Raw genomic sequence first — 27,557 nt, 5'->3', positions numbered from 1 at the left:
CCACTCCAATCTAAAACCCCTGTCCTCACCCCCCCATCTAACACCGCTGTCCCCCGCTCCTCACCCCCCATCTAACACCGCTGCCCCCACTCCTCACCCCCCATCTAATACCACTGTCCCCCGCTCCTCACCCCCCATCTAACACCGCTATCCCCACTCCTCACCCCCATCTAACACCCCTGTCCCCCACTCCTCACCCCCATCTTACACCACTGTTACCATTCATCACCCCCCATCAAACACCACTGTCCCCTGCTCTTCACCTCCCCTTCAAACACAGCTGTCCACCCATCCCACAACCTCCATCTAACACAGCTGTCCCCCATTCCTTACCTCCCATACCACACTGCTGTCCCCCATTCCTTACCCCCCATACAACACTGCAGTCCCCCATTCCTCACCCCCATCTAACACTGCTGTCCCCCGTTCCTTACCCCCATCTAACACTGCTGTCCCCCACTCCTCACCCCCATCTAACACTGCTGTCCCCCATTCCTCACCCCCATCTAACATTGCTGTCCCCCATTCCTCACCCTCCAACTAACATTGCTGTCCAACACTCCTCACCCCCAATCTAACCTTGTTGTTCCAAGCTCCTCACCCCCCACCTAACACCGCTGTCCCCCCTCTCCTCACCCCGATTCCCACACTGCTCACCTATATTCCACATCCCCCACTGACACTGTTGTCCCCCACTCCTCATTCCCTTATTCAACATTGCAGATCTCCACTCCTCACACCCCCGTATTCGATGCTTCTGTCCCCAACTCTTCACCCAGACCCAATGCTGCCACCTTGCTTTCTCTCGCTTGTCACGTGACATCACTCTTATCTCTATTAATAAAAAACAGACCTGAACAGAGAGATGAGGAGGATTCTGGGAGGTCACATGACATCACTCTTTTTTATTTTTTTTTAATCAAAATTTTATATTTTATTAATTTCAAAAAACAGAAGATACAAATACATATCTATAATCTTACTAAAACCCTTACCCAAGAAACCCTTCTCCCCAGATCCCTCTCACTTCCCATTCCACTCGGTAATACTCATCTAGTCGTCTATTTTACCACCTCCCTTTCTTCTTAATCTACCCATATTCCACCCTCATACTCTAATCCATCCAGATTTCTAAATATTTACTCGTCTTCTTGAACTCTGCCCACTTAACCCACTTGTTTGAAAAACTCTCCATCTGGTCTTCCTGTCTGCTTCCCATGTATTCCATATTGTATATTTAACTGATTTATACCAATCGCTAATTGTAAGACTGTCAAGTTCTAGCCATTTTCTTGGAATTGCCCCCTTTGCTGCGTTCAATAAGTTGGGACTATCGTGCTTTTATACAGTTTTTGTGATTTACCAGTTTTGTGAAATATGCAAACCTACGGGTCATTAGTAATATCTACACCTGTAATTTCCTCAATGTATTGTTGAACCTCCTGCCTTATCCCTATTAATAAAACACAGACCTGACCGGAGAGGTGAGGAGAATTCTCAGAAGATTCTTAGAAGGACACAAGGATCTCTACAAGGACATCATGATGGAGAATCAGCCGCCCCTCACATCACCGGGTAAGAGGAGACTTTATTGTAAAGGAGAGAACAGTATGGAGGGATGTCCCCGTCCTCTGTATTCCTGGGATTCCACACAGGAAGATCACCCCATCCCTCACCATCATCAGGTAGGTGAAGATGAAATCAAGATTGTAAAAGTGATCTGACTGTATGAAAATATATTCCACTTTTAGGTATAAGGTTATTTGTGCTCACATTTTAAAGAAACCATTCCCTGCTATTTTGTTTGTTTAGAATGAAAATCTGATAGATATAAAAGATGAGGTTAAAGAGGAAGAAGAGACGTATGTGAGGGGTGATCAGCAGTTCAGGGAAGAGGTTGGGATGATGGACAAAGTTAAAGAGGAGGAATCTTCTCCAGACATCAGCACAGGTGAGTGATGGCCACTAAATACAAAAACTGTTTGGGTATATGGATTGATGTTTGAGGATCTGTAGACTCACTTCTACAAAGACGTCATGATGGAGAATCAGCCGCCCCTCACATCACCGGGTAAGAGGAGACTTTATTGTAAAGGAGAGAGCAGTACGGAGGGTCCACCTAGATCCCCCATCTGATAAACACATAGAAACAATGTATTCAGTCAGTGTGTGTGTTTCCTACAGATGGGTCCAGTAATGGGAACCCACCAGAGAGATGTCCCCGTCCTCTGTATTCCCGGGATTCCACACAGGAAGATCACACCATCAATCACCATCATCAGGTAGGTTAAGATGAAATCAAGATCGTAAAAGTGATCTGACTGTATGAAAATATATTCCACTATTAGGTATAAGGTTATTTGTGCTCACATTTTAAAGAAACCATTCCCTGCTATTTTGTTTGTTTAGAATGAAAATCTGATAGATATAAAAGATGAGGTTAAAGAGGAAGAAGAGACGTATGTGAGGGGTGATCAGCAGTTCAGGGAAGAGGTTGGGATGATGGACAAAGTTAAAGAGGAGGAATCTTCTCCAGACATCAGCACAGGTGAGTGATGGCCACTAAATACAAAAACTGTTTGGGTATATGGATTGATGTTTGAGGATCTGTAGACCCATTTCTGCAAGGATGTCATGATGGAGAATCAGCCGTTCCTCACATTAGCGGGTAAGAGGAGACTTTATTGTAAAGGAGAGAGCAGTACGGAGGCTCCACCTAGATCCCCCATCATCTGATAAACACATAGAAACAATGTATTCAGTCAGTGTGTGTGTTTCCTACAGATGGATCCAGTATTGAGAACCCACCAGAGAGATGTCCCCGTCCTCCGTATTCCTGGGATTCCACACAGGAATATCACACCATCCCTCACCATCAACAGGTAGATGAGAATGGGACTATAGGAAAGTGATCCCAAGCCCTAAGAGATGAAAAAAAAAATTATCATAGAAGAATGTTAATATTATTTCTGCCATTTTGTTGGTTTAGGTTGAAGATCTGATAAATGTACAAATTGGGGTTATAAAGGAAAAGACGTATGTGAGGGGTGATCAGCATTTTACAGAGGAGGTTGGGATGATGGACGCAGTTAAAGAGGAAGAAACTTCTCCAGATATCAGCTCGGGTAATTATACAAGAATGGGTTAAAGCTTACTTAGTGATGTTTGGTTGGGTGGTATCATTGATCTGGTTAGTTGTCAACGTTTACAAAAATAAAAGGGAATGATATTTGCGCTTAAGACAAAAAAAATACTAAGACAATATAAAATATATGTACGCAAGGCTGCTAGCTCAATGGGAAGATCACAGTCCATATAAAGTAGTAGATGTATATTAGGAGCTGTGTCAGACATATGTTAAACAATCTATCACAGTAATACAGTCCATGAACAATCTAATGGAGTAGAACTGCAGGTAGAAAAAAAAGGACCCGATCCAATCAGCCAATCACCAGTGAATTATGAGAGAGATGAGTTACACCCTGTGCTGACACCCGTAGCCTCTTACCGGAACTTTTGACCCTCCTGTCACAGAGTGGTCAAGCAGCAGTGGTGGCCGGCTTGTTAGGGGCGCAGGGGTGCCGCCCCCCCCCCCATCCATGCGTCCGGCCCCCTAATCTACATGCAGGGGCGCCGGACGCATGGAGTTCAATGGGGATTGTTTTTTCATCACCTGATTAGAGCCAGAGGCTCTAATAGGGAGATGCAAAGGGCGGACCTGGGGCGCAGAGCAGTGCGTCCCGAGCCCACCCATTGTGTGACAATAGCGAATGAAAATTCGCTATTGTCACACCGATCCTCCTCCTCCTGGCCAATCAGGAAGCGCGTCCGATACGCGCTTCCTGATTGGCCGAAAGGCAAACCCCATGCCATTGGCTGGGGAGGAGGCAGGAGCCGGGCCGTCCACGCCGGAGAAGCCGCTGGCTGTAGTAACATGCTGCTGCTGCTGAAGGAGCCGTGTCATTGTGATTGTGGATCGATGGAGAGCTCAGCACAGAGGGCAGCTCCGGTTCACCATCTGACCATCACATCACTCACTGCTTCAAGCAACAGGGGGGATCGATGTCGGAGAGGTGTGCGCTGACACAGGGGCGATCCATGGAGAATGGTGTGCATTAGGAACAGCGGCGTCACTGCTGCTGCTCCTCTCTGCTACCTGCCCCTTCCGGACTTTACAGGATCTCATCTCCCTGGCTGAAAGGGACAACGCCGGGCTGTCATCCTGTGCAAGTAAGTGTGAGTCTCTCTATTACCCCCCCCCCCCCCAATATCTTCATCCCCATCACTCTCCATCCTCTCTTCCTCTCTTTCACCTGCACTCTACTAACACTGCCCCTTCTAGCTGCTTTCTGATCAAGGTTAATAGTACAAATCAAACGATCCTGGTGTGTTAGCTCTATGAATCTCTTCAGTTATGCTGACTAAAGTATAGGTGGGCAGAATGGGACTAGGACAGTACATATGGGTCATGCCTAGAGTCCTGAGGAACGGGGAAGTGAGTGTACGGAGCTTCGGGACCATGTTGGACCCTTTTTCCAGCGAGGAAGAGTCAGAGGAGTTGTTGGAGGAGGACAGGCAGGATGTGCTGGTTGTATCCTGGTGAGCAAGGACTGAAAGCATTATATCGTCACTGAGCTCACTGAGAGGAGGCGGGGTAGAGGCGGGGCAGAGAACGGCCTGAATACAATACATAAAGTACAACTCACTGAGCAGAGGCGGGGCAGGTAACGGCCTCAATACACACAGTACAGCTCAGCTACTGGGTAATACTGTGAGATTTCTGGCATGAAATAACATCCCAGCACACACTGCGAATCGCCGAATGACGTCATCGCCGATCGGACCCGGAAGTGAGGAGAGGAGGAATAAACAAGAAAATAAGGTATTTACTAGCAAAAAAAAAAAAAAAAAAAGTTTCCATTGGTAAAAGTCGTTTTAAAGGGGATTACATACATCTAAAGTTACGAAAATGGGTGGAACTCCACTTTAATGAGATGTTGGGGGAGTGGGTGGAGTCAGTGAGATGTTGGGGGTGTGGGTGGAGTCAGTGAGATGTTGGGGGAGTGGGTGGAGTCAGTGAGATGTTGGGGGAGTGGGTGGAGTCAGTGGAGGTGGTGAATGGAAACATGCAGGAGTGACTATATATGAAGGTTACGATCGCTGTGTCTATGACTGTACAAAGCGGAAATATTGTGTACCGAATGGAATGGACTTTTCTTTCTTTATAATAAAACTTTTTCTGATTTAAAAGAAAAAAAAAACACTCAGAAAAGATGAGTAGGGAAAATGTCAGTGGCCTCCACCTGTAAAACCATTCCTGTTTTGGAGGTCGTCTCATTGTTGCCCATCTAGTGCACCTGTTGGTAACAACCCCCTCTGCTACTTGACTGAGAAGATGAATATCCCAGGAGTTTCCCTGACTTGATGCTATACTCTGATTATAAAGTGTTGAGCAGTGTATATGAGTGTGGAAAACTCTTGGTAATTTTTCTTGTCTTCTGACAGACGGACTCTGTGGTGGGAATAGAAGGACATCGGAGGAAGATGTGACTACAGAAGATAATGACATGGCATCTTCTCCAGAAGTAAATCCCGTTCCTCATAATATACATGACAGACCTCACCATTGGAGGAGATCATTGGAATCTCCTGATACTTCACATAGTTCTCTAATATCTGACAGTGCCGACGGGTTCGGGAAACCATCTCATCTCAGGGAATCTTCTTTATACCATACAGGAGAGAATTCATTGTCATGTTCAGAGTGCCGGAAAGGTTTTAAACAGAAAAGAAACCTTCTTAGGCACCAGAGAATTCACACAGGGGAGCGTCCCTATTCATGTTCAGAGTGCGGGAAATATTTCACTCGAAAAGAACACCTTCATATCCATAAGAGAATTCACACAGGGGAGTGTCCCTATTCATGTTCAGAGTGCGGGAAATGTTTTAATGATAAAGGATCCCTAATTAGGCATCAGAGAATACACACGGGTGAGCGTCCCTATTCATGTTCAGAGTGCGGGAAATGTTTTAATAATAAACAAACCCTTCTTAGCCATCAGAGAATTCACACAGGGGAGCTTCCCTATTCATGTTCAGAGTGCGGGAAAGGTTTTAATAATAAACAAACCCTTCTTAGCCATCAGAGAATTCACACAGGGGAGCTTCCCTATTCATGTTCAGAGTGCGGGAAATGTTTTAATAATAAACAAACCCTTCTTAGCCATCAGAGAATTCACACGGGTGAGCGTCCCTATTCATGTTCAGAGTGCGGGAAATGTTTTAATCATAAACAAAGCCTTCTTGGCCATGAGAGAAAGCACACAGGGGAGCATCCCTATTCATGTTCAGAGTGCGGGAAATGTTTTAATTCTAAAGCAATACTTCTTATCCATCAGAGAAAACACACAGGTGAGTGTCCCTATTCATGTTCAGAGTGCGGGAAATGTTTTAATTCTAAAGCACAACTTCTTACCCATCAGAGAATACACACAGGTGAGCGTCCCTATTCATGTTCAGAGTGCGGCAAAAGTTTTAATCATAAAGGAAGCCTTCTTAGACATCAGAGAATACACACAGGGGAGCTTCCCTATTCATGTTCAGAGTGTGGGAAATGTTTTGCACTCAAATGTTTACTTCTTAGACACCAGAAACTCCATGCAGACGAGCCTCTCTAATCTTGTGCAGAGTGCGGGAAACGTTTAACTAAGAAAGAACACCTACTTACACACAGGTGATCGCCCCTTTTAATGTTACGAGTGCTTTTGTTTTCCAAGCAAAGGTTTATTTCTTAGAAATCAGAAAGTTCATACAGGCGAGCGTCCTATTTCATGTTCAGAGTGCGGGAAATGTTTTAATCAGAAAGGAGGCCTCTTTATGCAGCAGAGAAGATATGTGGGTGAACGTCCCTATTCATATTCCGAGTGCGGGAAATGTTTCACTCCTGATGTACGTTTCAAACGGCAAAGAATTCACACTTATATTAGAGGCTCCAATTTCATGTTCAGAGTGCAGGAAAGTGTAAAAATAAAGGAAATATAATGAAACATCAGAGTACGCCCCCTGCTGGTACTACGGGAAATGGACGTTGGATTGTAACGGGTGGAACTGTTTAGTCCATAAACAAATGTGAAACCACCACAGTCCACTCCGGGTTGGTTTACACCCGCATCGCCCTCTGACCCGCTGTGGGGTTGGCAGGCAGCTGGGAGCCCTTATGTTAACCCTTTATTATTTACCCTTATGTTAACCCTTTATTATTTACCCTTATGTTAACCCTTTAAAGCCCACGCCAGTACGCCGCAACCGTATGCATCGGGGCTGTTGCAGCACAACCCCATTCAGTTGAATAACATTGCCCAATGTGACCAGGGGGTGCGAGGTTTGCAGCAGCCGTAAATTGCCGTGCCATGTGTACCGCCCCATCCGGCTGCCATTTAAGCTTAAGGGGGTGGTAAAATCATGACTCAACTGTCTACCTTTACCGATCCCTCCCCACATGAGGCAACAGGCAGGAAACCATGACAGTACATGGGGCAACAAGTGGGCAATCATCACAAGACGGGCAACAAGTGGGAAATCATTACATTACATGGGGGGCAACAGTTTGGCATTAATGGCAATACATGGGGCAACAGGTGGGCATTGATGACAATTTATTGGGCAAAAAGTGGGCAATCATGGCAATACATGAGCTTGATTTATTGAAGTAGCCGGCTTTTTATTGGTTGTACCAATGTATGATTATTAATAGATTTGACACATTTGTTAATTCTATTATAAAAGATTTAAGCTTTATTTTATTCATATCATTACTGTGTGGTAATCGCTTATTCTGATCTTGTACAATAAAAACTCTTCGTACAATATTCTGTGCTGAGTCTTCTCATCTTTTCTTACATCACGGGACTCAGAGCCATAAATCATAACATACGGGTTTAGGGCTGAAACAACTAATCGATTAATCGACAACTAATCGATTATGAAAATAGTTGTTAACTATGTCGATTAATCGGTCAGCCGATTAGTTGTCCTGCATACAGAATGCATTATTTGTTTAGATATCGGAAAATACAGTGCAACGCACATACAGCTCAGTACACCATCCATACATGTATGTAGACGGCAGAGAACTTGCGAATGTGTGAGGAGCAATGCCTCATGGGACATGTAGTCCTGGGCAAGAGAAGGAACCGAGTGATTCTAAAAGGCAGAGTTTTTTTTTTACCTTGCTATAGGGACGCTCTATACAGTACTATACTTTGCTGCTTCCTATAGGGGCACTTTGAAGGCAGGAGGGGCAAGAAGTGCCGTGTGGGGTCAGAGGGCGGAAGAGGAGAATCAGTGCTGCTCTGTGTAATATCATTACACAGAGCGGATAAGTATGACGAGATTGTTAAAAAGAAAAAAATCCAACGTTTACAATCACTTTAAGGGCTATGTGCAGGGAAGATTCAGCATCTGAACCCAGAGAAGGTGGAGGCCGATAGACTAGAGGTGATATGAGACATTACAATTACATTTAGAGTAAAAGTTTACTAGTATTGTGCATTATATTAAAAATATTATATCCATGAAAAAAAAAAAAAGTCTCAGCTTTTAGTACTACTTTAATATAAAAATGTTAATTCCCCCCCCCTTCCACATAGCTTCATGTCTGACTCCCAGGTAAAATATCCGGCATATCCGACTTCTGAGCATATTTTTTTATACATGATACAAGATTAATACTGTCACTGTTTCACAGTAGAAATTATATTACAGTAGCGATATCTTCTTTTTTTTTTTTTTTACCATAAAGGGATTTTTTTTTTTTTTTAACCCCATCATGACAGGTGATAAAAAAAAGCATGCTTCTGCTACTAAATGTCTTCTGCTGCCCATACATGGATTGGATTTTTGGGCAAAAATATTTCCATCTATATTTGTGCAAAAATTATTTGTATCATCGTTGAATGGACGAGCGTTGTTTGAAAATTCCACTTGCTTTTAGCCCCCGTTCACACTAAGGCGGCCTGTGAGGCGACCTGGTCGCCTCACAGGTCGCCGTAGTTCGCCTCCCATAGGGAAGCTGCGGACCCGTTCTAATAGGAGCAACACAAGTCGCTCCGACTTAGAAAAAGGGTCCGGAGCTTCTTTGGGGCGACCAGGAGGCGACCGCCATAGACTTCAATGTTATGAAGTCCGTGGCGGCCGCTCCGAGGTCGCGGTGCGCTGCTTGCACCGCGACCTCGGAGGTCGCGGTGCGAAGTAGCGTCGCTCGTATGTGAACGGGCACTTAACATTAAATTTTAAAATGAATATAACTTTTGAGCAAAAACCACATCCACTATTTGAAGATTCGTTTGATTGAGAAGTTTTCTATATCTGTCTCAGAGTGGATTAAATATCCAACTATATAGCTGGATATTTATTTTTACCACTGCATATAGATATTCAAGAATATTAACTAAATTATACACCAAACTTTTCTTTTTTTTGAGGTTTTTATCCGATTAGTCGATTAATCGAAACAATAATCGGCCAATTAATCAATTGTGAAAATAATCGTTAATGTCAGCCCTATATGGGTTATATAGCTAACTACAGGTGAAGGACACTGGCAACCAATCAGAAAGGATTCCCCCCCTATATAATCCCTCCCACACAGGAAGTACCTCCCAGTTTTTTCACCAGTGTGTAAAGGTGATGGTCACAGTGGAGAGTCTCTCCACATTTGTCTTCAAAGAAGAAAGAAGATTATTCTACATCCCCCGATCAAAGATCTCTGGATCTAAGGGGTTATCTATCGGGATCCATCCTAAACAATCAGTGGACTAAAAATATGGTACCCGAGCCTCGGGGAGAAGATACGAGGATTTGCCTGTAATGTTGTCCTTTTTTTAGGCGCTGGACCCTGGGATCCGGACCCTTGGTAATACCAAACCCCAAAGGCGCTCCGTGCAGGGTGCTCTACAGGTCCAAGGCCATGGTCCCTCTAAAACAAGGGGACCCAGTCCTTGAAGGTCGCCAAGACCAAGCTCACCGTGATGGGTGAAGATTGGATTCCTGTTTACTAACGGAATCCTGCGGCAGGACTGGTGAGTCCAATTTATAATATTTACACAATACAGCAAATGTAAATATTTTATGCACTGTTCCCTTTAAAAGATAACAGAGAGCGAGTGCCATGTGGGTCTCTGCATGAGATGGGGGATGGTAAGCTGCAAAATCCATCTTGTTAAATCTCTGGCCTTTCCTCAGGGATTAACTACTTCTGGCCCGCGCTATAGCTGAAAGTCGGCTACAGCACGGACCTTAATTGCCGGGAGGCAAGTGGTTAAATGTGCCGATTGTATCAATGTGTGATTATATGAGATTGTGCAGTTGTGGGATTGGTGCAAAGTTTGTTTAACTTCTTCCGGACCGCCCGTCGCAGTTATACTGCAGCAGGCTGGCCCTCCTAGCCATACGTCGGGTTGCGTGCCTGCAGCTAGGGGGCGAGTGCGCGTCGCCGGCTTCTGATTGCCGTCGGACACCCGCGATCGCTCTCCACTGAGAGTGAACGGTCGGCTGTTGTAAAAACATCTGACCTTTCCTCTCTCTCTGTATTAATCACAGAGCGCCTTCCATATAGTCTCTATTGTCATTTCACAAGCCCCTCCCCCATACAGTTAGAATCACTCCCCTAGGCTCACATTTAACCCTTTGATCACCCACCGTGTTAACCCCTTCCTGGCCAGTGTCATTATTACAGTGACAGTGCATATTTTTTAGCTCTGATTACTGTAGTAATGTCACTGCCCCCCCCCCCCCAGTGTCAAAAGTGTCAAAAATGTCAGTTAGGGGTCCAATCTGTCCGCCGCAATGTCGCAGTCCCGCTAAAAATCGCAGATCGCCGCCATTACTAATAAAAAATAAATAAATAAATAAAAATGACATACATTTTTTTGTTTATAGCAAAAAATAAAATAATAAAATAAAAAGGAATTGGTAAATCAATTATTTCTTATACTAAAACCTAGAAACTGTCTTCACACAAATGGGGACATTGAAATTATATCAAACTATTAATAAAAACCAAAAGCCAATATCTCACAAGTATGTAGCACCCTCCTAGGTAGGTGCTAGGAAAAAGCATCTATTTGCTCCTTCTGCTTATCAGGGAAGCCTGATCTGTTAATTTGCCAGTCATGTGTTTCAAGGTGTGATTCACTGGGTCTGAGGGAGTGTCCCCACTGTGTCCAATGAGAGACCTTGTTGGACAGTGGAGGAAACCTAGCCAGTTACACATTGTGTTTTATGGAAGTCCCAGTGGCAGGGCCTTGCTGCAATGCATCCTGGGATTGCCCATAAATACGGGGGGGCATGTGACAGGGTGTCTTTCGACGGGATCAAAGTCCCAGGAGAAGGTAGGCGGCTGTCTCTCCTCCTGCAGGTGTGAGGAGGGTGGTTCAGGCGGTCGGCCTAGTGAACCAGGTGTGTGGAGCTGAGCTGCAGAGGGTCCAGAGTGCTGACAAGTGGAGCTGCTGGCAGAGACCGTTGGGAAAAACAGTATCGTGAATACCAGGAGTTCTGCCTAAGGGTCTGCCTAAGAGAAGGGACCACTCCAGAGAAGTCAGCGGATCAAGGAGCTAGCTCACACAGGAAGTTTATCAGCAAAGGGGGTGCCGTGTAGTTGACCCTGAAGATTAGGAACAAAGGGGGTGCCAGGAAGGGCCCTGAAGTTGTTCAGCAATACAGTACAGATTACCTCAGAAAGCTCATTCATTTATACTTCACAGCTAGGGGCAAAGTGAAGCAGCGGCCTAGCCGTGATTAGCGTTACTCAGCATTTTCAAGTCCTCCCAGCCATTTGTGCATAGTTGTATACAGTTGGAGTATCCCACTCATTCCCTTCTCCTATCCAAGTTCCAAATAAAAACACAAAAACCAAAACTACTGGACTGTTTACTGACTGAGGTAAAACACTTGTGAAAATGTCAAACTGTCACGTTATTGCTAATGGTAACCCATGGGGTACCCATAATCAGCAGCTCCCAAGGGAGTAGTGCTACATTTGAGGGGGAGGCTTGTCCGGGATGTCGCCTTGGGTTACCGGCCTCGTTTCTAATGGCATGAAGAAAAATTTCAAAAACGTCATTTTTGCTTCCGGTAATTTGTTCTAATGCTCAATCCAAGTGTGAGGCCTGCTCTACAGGAGATAGAGAGAGTGGGATGAAGAGAAAATTCCACAAAGATGGTTGCCCGTGGCAAAACGCAAAGACTCCAGTCAGAATCGCAATCTGTACCTACAAATGGCGGAAAGCTTCAGTCTGGGCTATGAAATGTACACTCCTGTGAAGTATTGGGAGGCAAGAAAAAGGCATCTCTATGTGAATATGGACTGTGTCTGCTTAACAGTAAAAGGTGCAAGTATGGACAGAGAAAATGGCGGCCAAGGCACGTGGATCAGTGTGCCGGGGGGCCGCGTGTGTGCCAAGACTACATGGAAAGATGTTGACTGTGCATACAACAGCGGGATATTTATTCTATAAAGTAGCAGTGTCAGTACTGTGAAGAAATCTGTCGGCCATGCCGGGAAGGGCAGTGGGACTTTCTTCAGAGACAGTATGGTGACGGGTCTTGCTTGTACATGTGCTGGGAGGAGGACTGTTGACCGTGCATACGACCGCAAGACAATTCTCTGGACTGGCAAAGAGGGACAGCTGGCTCAAGGTGATGGAGGCACAGCTGGGGCCCTGCTACAAGCAAGAAGAGCGGATGCATGTCTGGCGAGGGACATGATCCGCTTTGCTGAAACTTCCATGTCGGCTGTGTTGAGAGAGAGCCGCATTGGAGGGGTTACTGCACCACGCGGGAAAGGAATGTGGGTGGAGACGTCATTTGCGCCCAGCCAATCAGGAGTGACAAGGAATGTCCATAAATTACTTCCTCCTTCGGGTGTGGCAGAGAGGGAGACACGTATGTGGCGAAGCAGCATGGAGATTGTCGGAGAGAGAGCGCATCAGTTATCATTCCACCTGTTGGCGATGAACCTGCTGGGCAGATGGGGGAGTAGACCGGAAAGCCAAAGACATCCATCCTGTGGGATACAGGAGTGCGGATGGTGCCTGACTGAAAATTGGCATTATGCACTGGAGGAGGCGTGGAGCACTTAGGCCTGGTATGTCCCCAGTGTTTAAGTGTGACTTTGCGGGTGCAAGCATGGAGCCAGTGTGGGCACTGCGGCTATCTGCTGCTGCGGGGGGAGAGAAGTGGAGGTCGGCCCAGAAAGCTGTGTGTGTCATGGGATCCCAGAGTCACTCAGGCCTTGCCGGCCTTGGAATCGGGACCTCTTCATGGCTATGGGAAAGGAATGCTCAGGGTGACGATGCAGCTGGAGGCCATGCAAACTGGCAGTGGTCCAGTATGCGCATCACAGGAAACCCGATTGTCAGGGAAAGAGTGCATGCAGGTAGAGCGTACCGGGAAGTGGCCACCTGATGCCCTGAAGGCTGCAGCAGCAGGAACCAGGTCTGCTCCTATTAACATTGAGGAGGAAAGATGGCCAGCGGCAACCAGGGCTGCTAAAACAAGTGTGAGCAGTGAGGAAGAGGCTGGGGTCATCGATGTGGGGTGTCCAAGCTTTCAAGTCACGCGTGCATATGTGAATGGTATTCGCACCACACATGTGAGGTATCACTGCAAACATTACACCAAAAGCAATAATTCTAGCACTAGAACTCCTCTGTAACTTTAAACAGGTACCCTGTGAAGGCTTTTTAGGCATCTCCTATGGATATTTTGAACTATCGTAGTTTGTCGCAATTCCACGAGCGTGCGCAATTGTTTTTTTTTTTACAATAACATTTTTTTTTATTAATTTTTATATTCATTTCATAAACAATTTTCAACAGAAGTGTCAGAGCACATAACACATCCAGCAACAACTTGTGATGTAGAATTTATACATAATGACAATCTCAAAATAACAGCGTTGGACCATATTAACATCTTAAACTTAGTGCATTTTCTAACTCATAGAATCAACAACATTTGATTTGATTTGATTGATAAACAGACAAAGTATTTGATCCCCTGCTAATTTTGTACATTTGCCCACTGACAAAGAAATGATCAGTCTATAATTTTGATGGTCGGTTTATTTTACCAGTGAGAGACAGCAAAACAACAAAATATCTAGAAAAACACATTTCAAAAAAGTTATAAATTGATTTGCATTTTAATGAGTTAAATAAGTATTTGATCCCCTATCAATCAGCATTTCTGGCTACCAGGTGTGTTCTATACAGGTAACAAGCTGAGATTAGGAGCACTCTCCTAAGGCCCCTTTCACACCGTTCAGATCCGCCTGTTTGTTTTTTTGGCGGATCTGAACGGTCCCCCCATGCATTCCTATGGGGCGTCGGATGTCAGCGGAGACATGTCCGCTGACATCTGACCCAATCTGATCTGTCAAATCTGGACGAATGGAAACCCTATTTTCCATCCGTCCAGCGGATCGGATCGGATGAGAACGGACCGACGGTCCGTTCCCATCCGATTTCCCCCATAGAGATGCATGGGGAACTGAGAGCTGTGTCTCCGCACACAGCGCGGAGACACAGCTGTCATCCTTCTGCTCAGCGGGGGATCGGCGGCTCGATTCCCCCGCTGAGAAAAACGGAATCCGACGGATAGTGTGAAAGGGGCTTAAAGGGAAGCCTTCTAATCTCAGCTTGTTAACTGTATAAAAGACACCTATCCACAGAAGCAATCAATCAATCAGATTCCAATCTCTCCACCATGGCCAAGACCAAAGAGCTGTCCAAGGATGTCAGGGACAAGATTTTAGACGTACACAAGGCTGGGATGGACTACAAGACCATCGCCAAGCAGCTTGGTGTGAGGATGACAACAGTTGGTGCGATTATTCACAAATAGAAGAAACACAAAATAACTGTCAGTCTCCCTCGATCTGGGGCTCCATGCAAGATCTCATCTCGTGGATTTTCAATGATCATAAGAACGGTGAGGAATCAGCCCAGAACTACACAGGAGAATCTTGTCAATGATCTCAAGGCAGCTGGGACCATAGGCACCAAGAAAACAATTGGTAAAACACTACGCCGTGAAGGACTGGAATCCTACAGTGTCCGCAAAGTCCCCCTGCTCAAGAAAGCACATGTACAGGCCTGTTTGAAGTTTGCTAATGAACATCTGAATGATTCAGAGGAGAACTGGGAGAAAGTGTTGTGCTCAGATGAGACCAAAGTCAAACTCTTTGGCATCGACTCAACTCACCGTGTTTGGAGGAGGAGGATTGCTGCCTATAAACCCCAGGAACACCATCACCAATGTCAAACACGGGGGGTGAAAATATTATGCTTTGGAGGTGTTTTTCTGCAAAGGGGACAGGACACTTCATCGCATCAAAGGGAGGATGGACGGGGCCATGTACCGTCAAATCTTGGGTGAGAACCTCCTTCCCTCAGCCAGGGCATTGAAAATGGGACATGGATGGGTATTCCAGCATGACAATGACCCAAAATCTGCAAAGAGGAGTGGGACAAAATCCCTGCTGAGATGTGTGCAAACCTGGTGGCCAACTACAAGAAACATCTGAACTTAATTCTGTCTCTCACTGGTAAAATAAACCGACCATTAAAATTATAGACTGTACTGATCATTTTTTTGTCAGTGGGCAAACGTACAAAATCAGCAGGGGATCAAATACTTTTTCCCCTCACTGTAAAAAAAAGTGATCTCGTAATAGCCACTACCTGGTCATGATCCATTGTGGAGAATCTACGCACCCCAGAAGAAATAGAACGGGATTCAGAGTCAGCACAATGTCATATACAGAATTTTGCTTATCTAACACTTCCTGCCTATACCTATATAATCAATGAGACTTTCTAAACTCTGTGGACATCAAGGATGGATGTTCCTTGAATGTTCCTGTTTTTCTGGCGTGCCAGCAATTCCTCCCCTTTGCTGTGGGTCTTTAGCTTCTCCAGTTCATCTTCTCTTCTGCACTTTGAGTGTTCACCAAGGCGCTGGCCCCCAGGGCTAGCCTTGCTGTGCTCCCAGGGCATCGCCATTGTGGGATATATGGAACAACTCTATTAGCTTAAGTTCTGGCTGACAGCATAGCTAGAACTGTCCTGACATTGCAAAGGTTTAACTGGGTCCTGAACCTTCAGATCTCAGTACTGGAACCAACTCATCACTTGGAATATCTGAGTCTCATCTTAAACACAGCTCAAGCCAGAGTTTTTCTTCCCCAAGAGAAACTTCAAACTCTCTTTTCAAAGCTTGGACACTTCATTTCAAGGGTCACCCAACTTTTTGCTTCTGCATGGGAGTTCTGGGGGGAGGGGGGGGGGGTTGGTGGACTGTGGCCACTGGAAGCAGAAAGGGTCCGGTCAGTGGCAAAAAAAAAAAAAAATGCCCCATCTTTGGTTTCATTGGGAGGAATTGTGCCCCATCATTGTTATCAGTGGAAGGAATTGTGCCCCATTGTTTGTGTCAGTGGGAGGAGTTGTGCTCCATTGTTGGAACCAATGGGAGGAATTGTGCCCCAACGTTGGTGCCAATGGGAGGGATTTTGCCCCATCATTGGTGTCAGTGGGCCCCATTGTTGGTGTCATTGGGAGGAGTTGTGCTCCATTGTTGGCACCAATGGGAGGAATTGTGCCCCAACGTTGGTGCCAATGGAAGGGATTTTGCCCCATCATTGGTGTCAGTGGGCTCCATTGTTGGTGTCATTGGGAGGAATTGCACCTCATCGTTCGTGTCAGCAGTAGGAATTGTACCTCAACGTTGGCGCCATTGGGAGAAATTGTGCCCCATCACTGGTGTTATTGGGAGGAATTGTGCCCCATCATTGCTGTCAGCAGGAGGAGTTGTGCCCCATTGCTGGTGTCATTGAGTCTCATTGTTGGTGTCAATGGGAGGAATTGTGCCCCATTACTGGTGTCATTGGGAGCAATTTTGTGCCCCATCATTGGTGCCATTGGGAGAAATTGTGCCCCATCGTTGGTGTCAGTGGGCCCCATTGTTGGTGTCATTGGGAGGAATTCTACCCCATTGCTGGTGCCAAGGGGAGGAATTATGCTCCATCATTGGTCCAGTGGAAGGAATTGTGCCCCATCGTTGGTGTCAGTTGGAGGAATTGTGCCCTATTGTTGTTGTCAATGGGAAGAATTGTACCTTGTTGTTGGTGTCAGTGGGCACCATTGTTGGTGACATTGGGAGGAATTGTGCCCTGTCTTTGATGTCAGTGGGAGGAATTATGCCCTATTTTTGGTCTCAGTGGATGAAATAGTGGCCCAAGGGCCAGATAAAAGCAAGCGAAGGGCCGCAGTTTGGAGACCACTGTTCTAGACAGCTCTATTTGCCCAGTTCTACTTCAGATCACAACATTGTGTCATTGTTGGATAATTTGGTCTGTTATTTGGACAGCTCAGGTCATCTGGCACTGAAAACCAGGTTGTCCCTGAACTGAAAGCTCAGGAATCCTACGCAGGAGTAGGGATGAGCTTTCAGTTTGCTTTAAACAGTGCTTGCTTGGACCTTTGTCCAAACAGACTTGTCACCCAATCAGCAGGAGATGATTGTCATATGTCTCTATGATTCAAGTCCAAGCGCAGTTTTCTGTCTCCTCTGTTGGAGCAGCGCTGAGCTCGGAGCTTCTACGAACAGTAAGTTGGGGCGCACAGTTGCAGGGTTTGCATCGTAGAGACCTCCCTCTTGTAATAGTGAGGGTAAAAATTAATGGCAGGGATTATCTTAACAGCATGCTAGCAACAAGGCAGGATGGGGATGACACCATCTAAGGAGGGTTATTTGGGTTAGGCCCTGGGAGGTACATAATTGAACTGCACCTATATGATGGGCATTATTCAACTTTAATCAAATCTGCAGTTAGTTTTCCTATACAGGCGCCCCCTAACCTGAATACGCATTTTTTGAGAACAGCGAACTGACACTTGGCAATTGCAATACGTATATATACGTTGTGGTTTATCGGGGTTATGGCTGAAGCCACAACCCTGGTATTGTTTATTCCAGCCGGCAGCTGGCTTTCTCATTAAACCATCCTGAGCGGTTTATGAGCTTTTTGAAGCATCGGGAAGCGATTACCTTCCCTCTCCCTCCTGCCGCTCGCCGGTGTTTTTCAGGCTTACCGATTTTGCCGGTTCGCTTGAGAAGAGATCCGACGGTGCGGCTGGCTGCTCCCATAGACGATCAAAGAGTAGATACTCTTTGATTGCCCCTATTATTATTATTATTAATATTATTATTATGCAGGATTTATATAGCGCCGACAGTTTACACAGCGCTTTACAACTTGAGGGTAGACAGTACAACTACAATACACTTTAAGACAGTAGAAATCAGAGGGCCCTGCTCGTTAGAGCTTACAATCTAAGAGAAAGGGTCAAGAGATACAAGAGGTATCAATTGTGGGGCGATGTGCTGATGGAGAAAATAAATGTACAGTTGTAAGGTGGGACCAGATAGGCTTCTCTGAAAAGTTGAGTTTTCAGAGATCGTCTGCAAGTGGACAAAGTAGGAGATACAGTAGTCAGATAGATTGGGGTAGAGCATTCCAGAGGATGGGAGAGGCTTGGGAGAAGTCCTGGAGGCGAGCATGGAAAGAGGTGACAAGGGAGCTGGAAAGCAGGAGGTCCTGGGAGGAAAGATTTGGTTGGTATTTTGAGACCAGGTTAGTGATGTAGCTAGGGACCAAGTTATGGATGGCTTTGTAAGTTATGGTTAGTATCCTGAATTTAATTCATAGGTTAAGTGGCAGCCAATTAAGGGATTGACAGAGAGGGGAAACAGACACCGAGCAGTTTTTAAGGTGGATGAACCTGACAGCAGCGTTCATGATGGACTGAAGGGGGGATAGCCTATTTAAAGGTAAGCCAATGAGGAGGGAGTTGCAGTATTCCAGACAAGAGATGACCAGGGAGTGGATTAGAAGCTTGGTGGTGTCGTTGGTTAGGAAGGGCCGTATCTTGGAGATGGTGCAGAGGCTGAGGTGGTAAGCTTTGGACAGTGACCGGATGTGGGGCCGGAAGGATAGTTCAGAGTGGAAAGTCCTCTATGGCGTTGGAGGACCATAGCAACGTCATGACGTCACTTCTGGTTCAGGCTGGAAGTAAATAGTTTTTTTTTTTTTTTTAATATTTTGCTTTTAAAGATAAAGAAGAGATCTGGGGTCATTCTGACCCCAGATCTCTCCTTAAAGAGGACCTGTCATCCTTATTTCTATTACAAGGGATGTTTACATTCCTTATATTAGAAATAAAAGTGATTAAAAAAACAAAAAAAAGGAACAGTGTACAGATAAAAAGTAGAAAAAATATGAAAAACAAATGTAAAGTGCCCCGTCTCGCAGAAGCGAATGCATACGTAAGTTGCACACGCATATGTCAACAGTATTCACACCACACATGTGAGGTGTCACCGCGAACGCTAGAGCGAGCGCAGTAATTCTAGTGCTAGATCTCCGCTAGATCTTCCATGTAACTCTAAACAGATCACCTGTGAAGGCTTTTTAAGGTTTGCCTATGGAGATTTTTAAGTACCATGGTTTGTCGCCATTCTACGAGTGTGCGCAATTTTAAAGCATGACATGTTAGGTATCTATTTACTCAGCGGAACATCATCTTTCAAATTATAGAAAAAAATTGAGGTTTAGGGGTATTGTGGTGTTTTTAATGAATTAAAGTGTATTTTTTTCTCCAAAAAAGTGTAATTTTTGCGTGTTTGCACAATACCGCTGCAAATACCGTGTGACATAAAAAATTGCAATTATCCCCATTTTTTTTTCTTGGGTCTCTGCTAAAAAAATTGTATAATGTTTGGGGGTTCTAAACAGTTTTATAGCAAGAAATACTGATACTGTTGGGATTAAGATGAAGGGAGAACACCCTGAAGGCCAGTCCTGAAAAGTTACCAGTTAGAGCAAATAACCAAAACATCACCGAGAGAACTCAACTGTTTTGCTGCGAGGAACAAATACTCCTACAATCACCATAAGTACGCTAATTAAAAAAATCCCAATATGGTCCACAAGGTGGTGACCTGACTTCTCTCAGATGGAACGCACAGACAGGAAGTGATGTAGGTCCACAGAGGAAGTGATGTCAGATATAAATAGGAATTTCAGAGGCGAGTGGGAGGAAGTAGAGAGGAGACGTAGCTGGAAGTTGGAGCAGAGGAGGTAATAAGATCTTATTTTCTATATATAATCTTTAATTACATAAAGAAAATGTCCTCCTTATGTTTTTATGCCAGAGGAACAGAAACAGAGGAACGCATAACACTGAGAATCAGATTGCAGTCCCCCGGTGAAATCACATAAGTAGGATGAGCAGCAAAACTTCCTCCAGCTCTCCTGTAGCGCCCTCACCAGGCAGAGCCGTGGTACTCATAATCTATCTGGGTAAAAGGCAGAGCTCGGGGTGACCCCAACACTCACCTCTGGAAATATTCAGCAGCTTTCCTCCCTTGTCACTACTAACATTAATCCCGTCCTCTGCCCCAACACCAACTGGGCCCCCAGATCTGTATATACTGGATGACCGGGAACCCCACTGTGTCTGTGCCATCTATACTCTGCATGTGTCAGAAGATACCAGACACAGCTACCTGCCCCCATCTAACACCACTGTCTGCCGCTCCTCAGCCCCCATCTAACACCACTGTCCCCCGCTCCTCATCCCCCATCTAACACTGCTGTTCCCCCCTCTTCACCCCCCATCTAACATCGCTGTTCTCTGCGTGCTCCTCACCCCCCCATCTAACATCGCTGTCCCCTGCTCCTCACCCGCCATCTAACATCGCTGTCCCCCGCTCCTCACCTCCCACCTAACATCGCTGTCCCCCACTCCACACCCCCCATCTAACACTGTTGTCCCCCACTCCTCATTCCCTTATTTAACATTGAAGATCTCCACTCCTCACAACCCTTATTCGATGCTTCTATCCCCCACTCTTCACCCAGACCCAATGCTGCCACCTTGCTTTCTCTCGCTTGTCACATGACATCACTCTTATCTGTATTAATAAAACACAGATCTGACCAGAGAGGTGAGGAGAATTCTCAGAAGATTCTTAGAAGGACACAAGGATCTCTACAAGGAAGTAATGATGGAGAATCAGCCGCCCCTCACATCACCGGGTAAGAGGAGACTTTATTGTAAAGGAGAGAGCAGTACGGAGGATCCACCTAGATCCCCCATCATCTGATAAACACATAGAAACAATGTATTCAGTCAGTGTGTGTGTTTCCTACAGATGGATCCAGTAATGGGAACCCACCAGAGAGATGTCCCCGTCCTCTGTATTCCCGGGATTCCACACAGGAAGGTCACACCATCCCTCACCATCATCAGGTAGGTGAAGATGGATGTCGAGATCATAAAAGTGATCTGACTGTATGAAGATATATTCCACTTTTAGGTATAAGGTTATTTGTGCTCACATTTTAAAGAAACCATTCCCTGCTATTTTGTTTGTTTAGAATGAAAATCTGATAGATATAAAAGATGAGGTTAAAGAGGAAGAAGAGACGTATGTGAGGGGTGATCAGCAGTTCAGGGAAGAGGTTGGGATGATGGGCAAAGTTAAAGAGGAGGAATCTTCTCCAGACATCAGCACAGGTGAGTGATGGCCACTAAATACAAAAACATGGATTGATATTTGAGGATCTGTAGATCCACTTCTACAAAGACGTCATGATGGAGAATCAGCCGCCTCTCACATCACCAGGTAAGAGGAGACTTTATTGTAAAGGAGAGAGCAGTACGGAGGCTCCACCTAGATCCTCCATCATCTGATAAACACATAGAAACAATGTATTCAGTCAGTGTGTGTGTTTCCTACAGATGGATCCAGTAATGGGGACCCACCAGAGAGATGTCCCCGTCCTCTGTATTCCTGGGATTCCACACAAGTTAACATTAAAGAAGAGATAAAAGAGGAGGATGATGAGGATTTTGTGGTGGAGGAGGCAGAGTTTCCAAAAAGTCACATAAAGCAGTACCAGGACACCATGGTGGAGTCATCCAGTTACAGAAATCCACCAGAGAGATGTCCCCGTCCTCCGTATTCCCGGGATTCCACACAGGAAGGTCACACCATCCCTCACCATCATCAGGTAGATGAGAATAAAGGAGAGTGATCCCAAGCTCTAAGAGATATCATTCTTCTATCATTATTATTTTTTTGTATTTAATATTATTTCTGCCATTTTGTTGGTTTAGGATGAAGATCTGATAAATGTACAAATTGAGGTTATAAAGGAAAAGACGTATGTGAGGGGTGATCAGCATTTTACAGAGGAGGTTGGGATGATGGACGCAGTTAAAGAGGAAGAAACTTCTCCAGATATCAGCTCAGGTAATTATGGAAGAATGGGTTAAAGGTTACTTAGTGATGTTTGGTTGGGTGGTATCATTGATCTGGTTAGTTGTCATAGTTTGGTGTTGTGATTGCACCCAGTTCCACCACAGATCTCTTTTACACTTTGAAATGCTCGACCAACATACACTGCTCCAAAGAATGAAAGGAACACTTTTGAAAACACATCAGATCTCAACGGGGAAAAATATCATGCTGGATATCTATACTGGTATGGACTGGTTAATGTGTTAGGATCTATACTGGTATGGACTGGGTAATGTGTTAGGATCTATACTGGTATGGACTGGGTGATGTGTTAGGATCTATACTGGTATGCACTGGGTAATGTGTTAGGATCTATACTGGTATGGACTGGGTAATGTGTTAGGATCTATACTGGTATGGACTGGGTAATGTGTTAGGATTTATACTGTTACATAGTTACATAGTTGGTGAGGATGAAAAAGGACATCAATTCATCCAGTTCAACCTATGATGTGTGTGTGTGTTTTATGTTAACGTACATTGTATACCCCTGTATGTTGTACATTGTATACCCCTGTATGTTGTGGTCTTTAAGGTGCCCATCTAATAGTTTTTTGAAACTATCGATGCTCCCTGCTGATACCACTGCTTGTGGAAGAGAATTCCACATTCTTACTGCTCTAACAGTAAAGAACCCCTTACGTATTTTAAGGTTAAACCGTTTTCCCTCTAGATTTATTAAGTGGCCACTGCCATCTACCATGTAGTTGCCCACCCCATTATTTTGTTCAAGTCCACTTGTAAGGTTACCACATCCAGCATAGAAGATTTTGGCCTGCTTAGTTTAGTATCATCCACAAATACAAAGATTGTGCTAGATATCCCCTCCTCTAGATAATTTATGAATAAATTAAACCGGATTGGTCCCAGGACAGATCCTTGGGGGACCCCACTTTCCACACCCGCCCAATCCGAGTACTCCCTATTTATCACCACGCTCTGGACTCTCCCCTGGAGCCAGTTCTCTATCCAGGCACTCACCCTATGGTCCATACCTACCTTCCTTAGTTTGTACAGTAAGCGTTTGTGGGGAACTGTGTCAAATGCCTTTGCAAAGTCCAGATACACCACATCCACAGGCCTTCCTTTATCCAGATACACCACATCCACAGGCCTTCCTTAATCCAGATATACCACATCTACAGGTCTTCCTTTATCCAGATATACCACATCCACAGACCTTCCTTTATCCAGATACACCACATCCACAGACCTTCCTTTATCTAGATATACCACATCCACAGGCCTTCCCTTATCCAGATACACCACATCCACAGGCATTCCTTTATCCAGATATACCACATCCACAGGCCTTCCTTTATCCAGATACACCACATCCACAGGCCTTCCTTTATCTAGATGGAAACTCACTTTATCATAGAAGGTTAATAGATTGGTTTGGCAAGAACGATTTTTCATGAATCCATGCTGGTTACTACTAATAATACCGTTTTCATTACTAAAGTCTTGTATGTGGTCCCTTAACATCCCCTCCAAAATCTTGCAGACTACTGATGTTGGGCTGACCGCCCTATAGTTACCCGGGATATATCTCGGACATTTTTTAAATATTGGTACCACGTTGGCATTTTTCCAATCAGCTGGCACCATACCCGTCTGTAGACTACCCTTAAAGATCAAGAATAACGGTCTGGCAATCACCTGGCTGAGTTCTTTAAGAACCCTCGGGTGCAAGCCATCCGGTCCCGGGGATTTATTTATGTTAAGTTTCTCTAGTTTAGTTCTAAGTCTATCTTCTGTTAGCCATGGCTGTACTTCCTGAGGTGTATTATTTAGTTTAGCATTACAAGCTGGGTTAGTGTAGCCCCCCAATTCTTTTGTGAAGACTGAAGAGAAGAAATTATTTAGCACTTCCGCTTTCTCACTGTCCTCTGTGGCCAGATTCCCTTCATCGTCTTTTATGGGGCCAATGTGCTCTGGCCTCGCTTTCTTACTATGTATATACTTAAAGAATTTTTAGTTTTTTTAGTTTTTTTACTCTCTTCCGCTATATGTCTCTCGTGTTCTATTTTAGCCGCTTTGATTTTGCCTTTACATTTCTTATTACACTCGTTGTAATGTTGGAATGCTGCCAATGACCCCTCAGCCTTGTATTTTTTGAAGGCCTTTCCTTTAGTATTAATATGCATTTTTATGTTGGAGTTTAGCCACCCTGGATTTATTTTAGCAATTTTAAATGTATTCCCCTTTGGAATGCACTGGCCAATCCCTTTGTTTAGTATGCTCTTGAAGCACTCCCATTTTTCCTCCGTGTTCTTTGTTCCCAGGGTTCTATCCCATTTGATATTGTCTAGCAAAGAGCGCAGTTTAGGGAAGTTGTCTCTTTTGAAATTCAGTGTCCTTATATTACCCTTGTGTTTCCTATTACTATGATTAATACTGAAACTAATTGACCTATGGTCACTGTTTCCTAAGTTGCCCCGTATTTCTATATCCGTGAGCAGGTCTGTATTGTTGGTAATCAGTAGGTCTAGTACCGCATTGTTTCTTGTCGGTGCGTTCACCATCTGACCCATGAAATTGTCCTGCAAAAAATTTAGGAACTGCAGAGCCTTGGCTGAATGTGCGGTTTCTTCTGCCCAGTCTATATCAGGATAATTAAAGTCCCCATTTATAATTACATTTCCCATCCTTGCTGCCAATCCAATCTGTGAAAGGAAGTCCGCCTCCCCCTCCTCCCTCTGGTTGGGGGGCCTATAGCATACGCCCAATATTACTTTCCTCATAGTGCCTTCCCTTTGAAGTTCTACCCATAGGGATTCTACCTCATCCATAGCTCCATTAGTAATATCATCCCTCATATTTACCTGTATACTGTTCTTAATATACAGACATACCCCTCCCCCTCCCCCTTTTTTACCTTCTCTATCTCTGCGATAAAGGGAATACCCCTGAATGGTCGCCAGCCAATCATGAGAGCTGTCAAACCAAGTCCCTGAAATCCCCACAAAATCTAAGTCCTCCTCAAACATCAGCAGCTCCAGCTCTCCCGTCTTGTTGGCCAGGCTTCTAGCATTGGTATACAAACCTCGTAATTTTGTCTGGTTGCATACTATATCCTCGTTTTGATGTTGTTTTTAGGCTGCTCTTGCGATTTTTCACCATACCCACCTTGGGTTTAGGAACTCTGAACACCCTACCGCTAATGTCCCCATTTGTGCCCACTGAACCTTGCTCCCCTCTGGCTAATTCTACATCTGTACCCTCCCCCCCAGGACCTAGTTTAAAAGCCCCTCATCTTTTCGGCCATCCTCTCACCCAGTACGGCTGCACCCACCCCATTTAGGTGCAATCCGTCCCTACCAAAGAGCCGGTGGCCGACTGAGAAGTCGACCCAGTTCTCCAGGAACCCGAAACCCTCCTTACTACACCAGCTCCTCAGCCACTTGTTTACTTCCCTCATCTCCCGCTGCCTCTCTGGTGTGGCTCGAGGTACAGGTAGTATTTCTGAAAAAAATCACCTTGGAGGTCCTAGTCCTCAACTTAGTGCTTAAGTCCCTGAAATTGTTTAGGACTCTCCATCTTCCTCTGACTTTGTCATTGGTACCCACGTGTACAATGACATCTGGGTCTTCCCTCAACCCCACCCAATAATCTGTCCAACAGATCCGTGATGTGCCGAAGCTGAGCGCCCGGTAAAAAGAAAGACAGCTCGGCACCTACGGTCTTTTTGACAGAATACACTCTCTGTCCTTCAGAGTCCCTTACCACCAGAACATGTCTTTCCTTTCCCTTGCTACCGCCCCTACTTGAGGAGTTCTTCCCCTGGCAGCTAGGGGCGTCGCTCTGCTCCAGAAATGCTGTCCCTGACTGGTTTCCCCAACATCACGCAACAGGGCGTATTTACTGGAGTGCTCTAGCCCAGGATCGGCCTCCTGGCCTTTTTCCCTTCAACCCTTACAGTCACCCAACTACTCTGCTTTGATGCCTGCACCCTTGTATCTCCGCCCTCCTCTGTGTAGGCCCCTGTCTGTACCTGGATACGTTCCCAGCTCTCCTTCACTATGGAGATTCTTTTCATTGATGCCAGTTGCTTCCCTAGATTCAGGACCTAGATACTGGTATGGACTGGGTAATGTGTTAGGATCTATACTGGTATGGACTGGGTAATTCGTTAGAATCTATACTGGTATGGACTGGGTAATGTGTTAGGATCTTTACTGGTATGGACTGGGTAATCCGTTAGGATCTTTACTGGTATGGACTGGGTAATGTGTTAGGATCTATACTGGTATGAACTGGGTAATGTGTTAGGATCTATACTGGTATGGACTGGGTAATGTGTTAGGATCTATACTGGTATGGACTGGTTAATGTGTTAGGATCTATACTGGTATGGACTGGTTAATGTGTTAGGATCTATACTGGTATGGACTGGGTAATGTGTTAGGATTTATACTGGTATGGACTGGGTAATGTGTTAGGATCTATACTGGTATGGACTGGGTAATGTGTTAGGATCTATACTGGTATGGACTGGGTAATGTGTTAGGATTTATACTGGTATGGACTGGGTAATGTGTTAGGCTCTATACTGGTATGGACTAGGTAATGTGTTAGGATCTATACTGGTATGGACTGTGTAATGTGTTAGGATCTATACTGTTATGGACTGGGTAATGTGTTAGGATCTATACTGGTATGGACTGGGTAATGTGTTAGGCTCTATACTGGTATGGACTGGGTAATGTGTTAGGATCTATACTGGTATGGACTGGGTAATGTGTTAGGAAGGAAAGGATGCCACATAGTTTGATGGAAATGAAAATTATCACCCTACAGAGGGCTGAACTCAAAGACACCCCGAAAATCAAAGTGAAAAAATGATGCAGCAGGCGAGTCCATTTTGGTGAAATGTCATTGCAGGACCTCAGAATGGTCCTCAGTAGTGTGTATGACCCCCACGTGCTTGTATGCATGCCTGACAACATTGGGAAATGCTCCTAATGAGATGACGGATGGTGTCCTGGGGTATTTCCTCCCAGATCTGGACCAGGGCATCACTGAGCTCCTGAACAGACTGAGGGGCAACCTGGCGGAATCGGATGGACTGAAACAGAATGTCCCAGAGGTGTTCTATTGGATTCAGGTCAGGTGAGCATGGAGGC

At 45.1% G+C, this 27,557-nt stretch overlaps 2 protein-coding genes across 2 annotated transcripts in view; both read left to right on the top strand.

Moving 5' to 3' along the window:
• The window catches only part of LOC309543576 (uncharacterized protein), a gene marked incomplete at its 5' end in the record, with an annotated part of 185,377 nt that overhangs the window by 71,871 nt on the left and 85,949 nt on the right, over positions 1 to 27,557 (top strand).
• Positions 1,475 to 6,677, top strand: LOC309543574 (uncharacterized protein; the record flags this gene model as incomplete). The annotated part of the gene is made up of 4 exons (XM_082276039.1): positions 1,475 to 1,575; positions 2,185 to 2,282; positions 2,410 to 2,475; positions 6,051 to 6,677. Exons 1-4 carry the CDS (start codon positions 1,542 to 1,544, stop codon positions 6,675 to 6,677), a joined length of 825 nt encoding a protein of 274 aa, XP_082132165.1. The 5' UTR covers positions 1,475 to 1,541.

The sequence above is a fragment of the Pelophylax lessonae genome (genome assembly GCF_965119305.1).
Source record: "Pelophylax lessonae genome assembly, contig: HAP1_SCAFFOLD_232, whole genome shotgun sequence".
Classification (NCBI taxonomy): domain Eukaryota; kingdom Metazoa; phylum Chordata; class Amphibia; order Anura; family Ranidae; genus Pelophylax; species Pelophylax lessonae.
The sequence above is the reverse complement of the archived record's forward strand: the minus strand, read 5'-3'. Positions and strand labels throughout refer to the sequence as shown.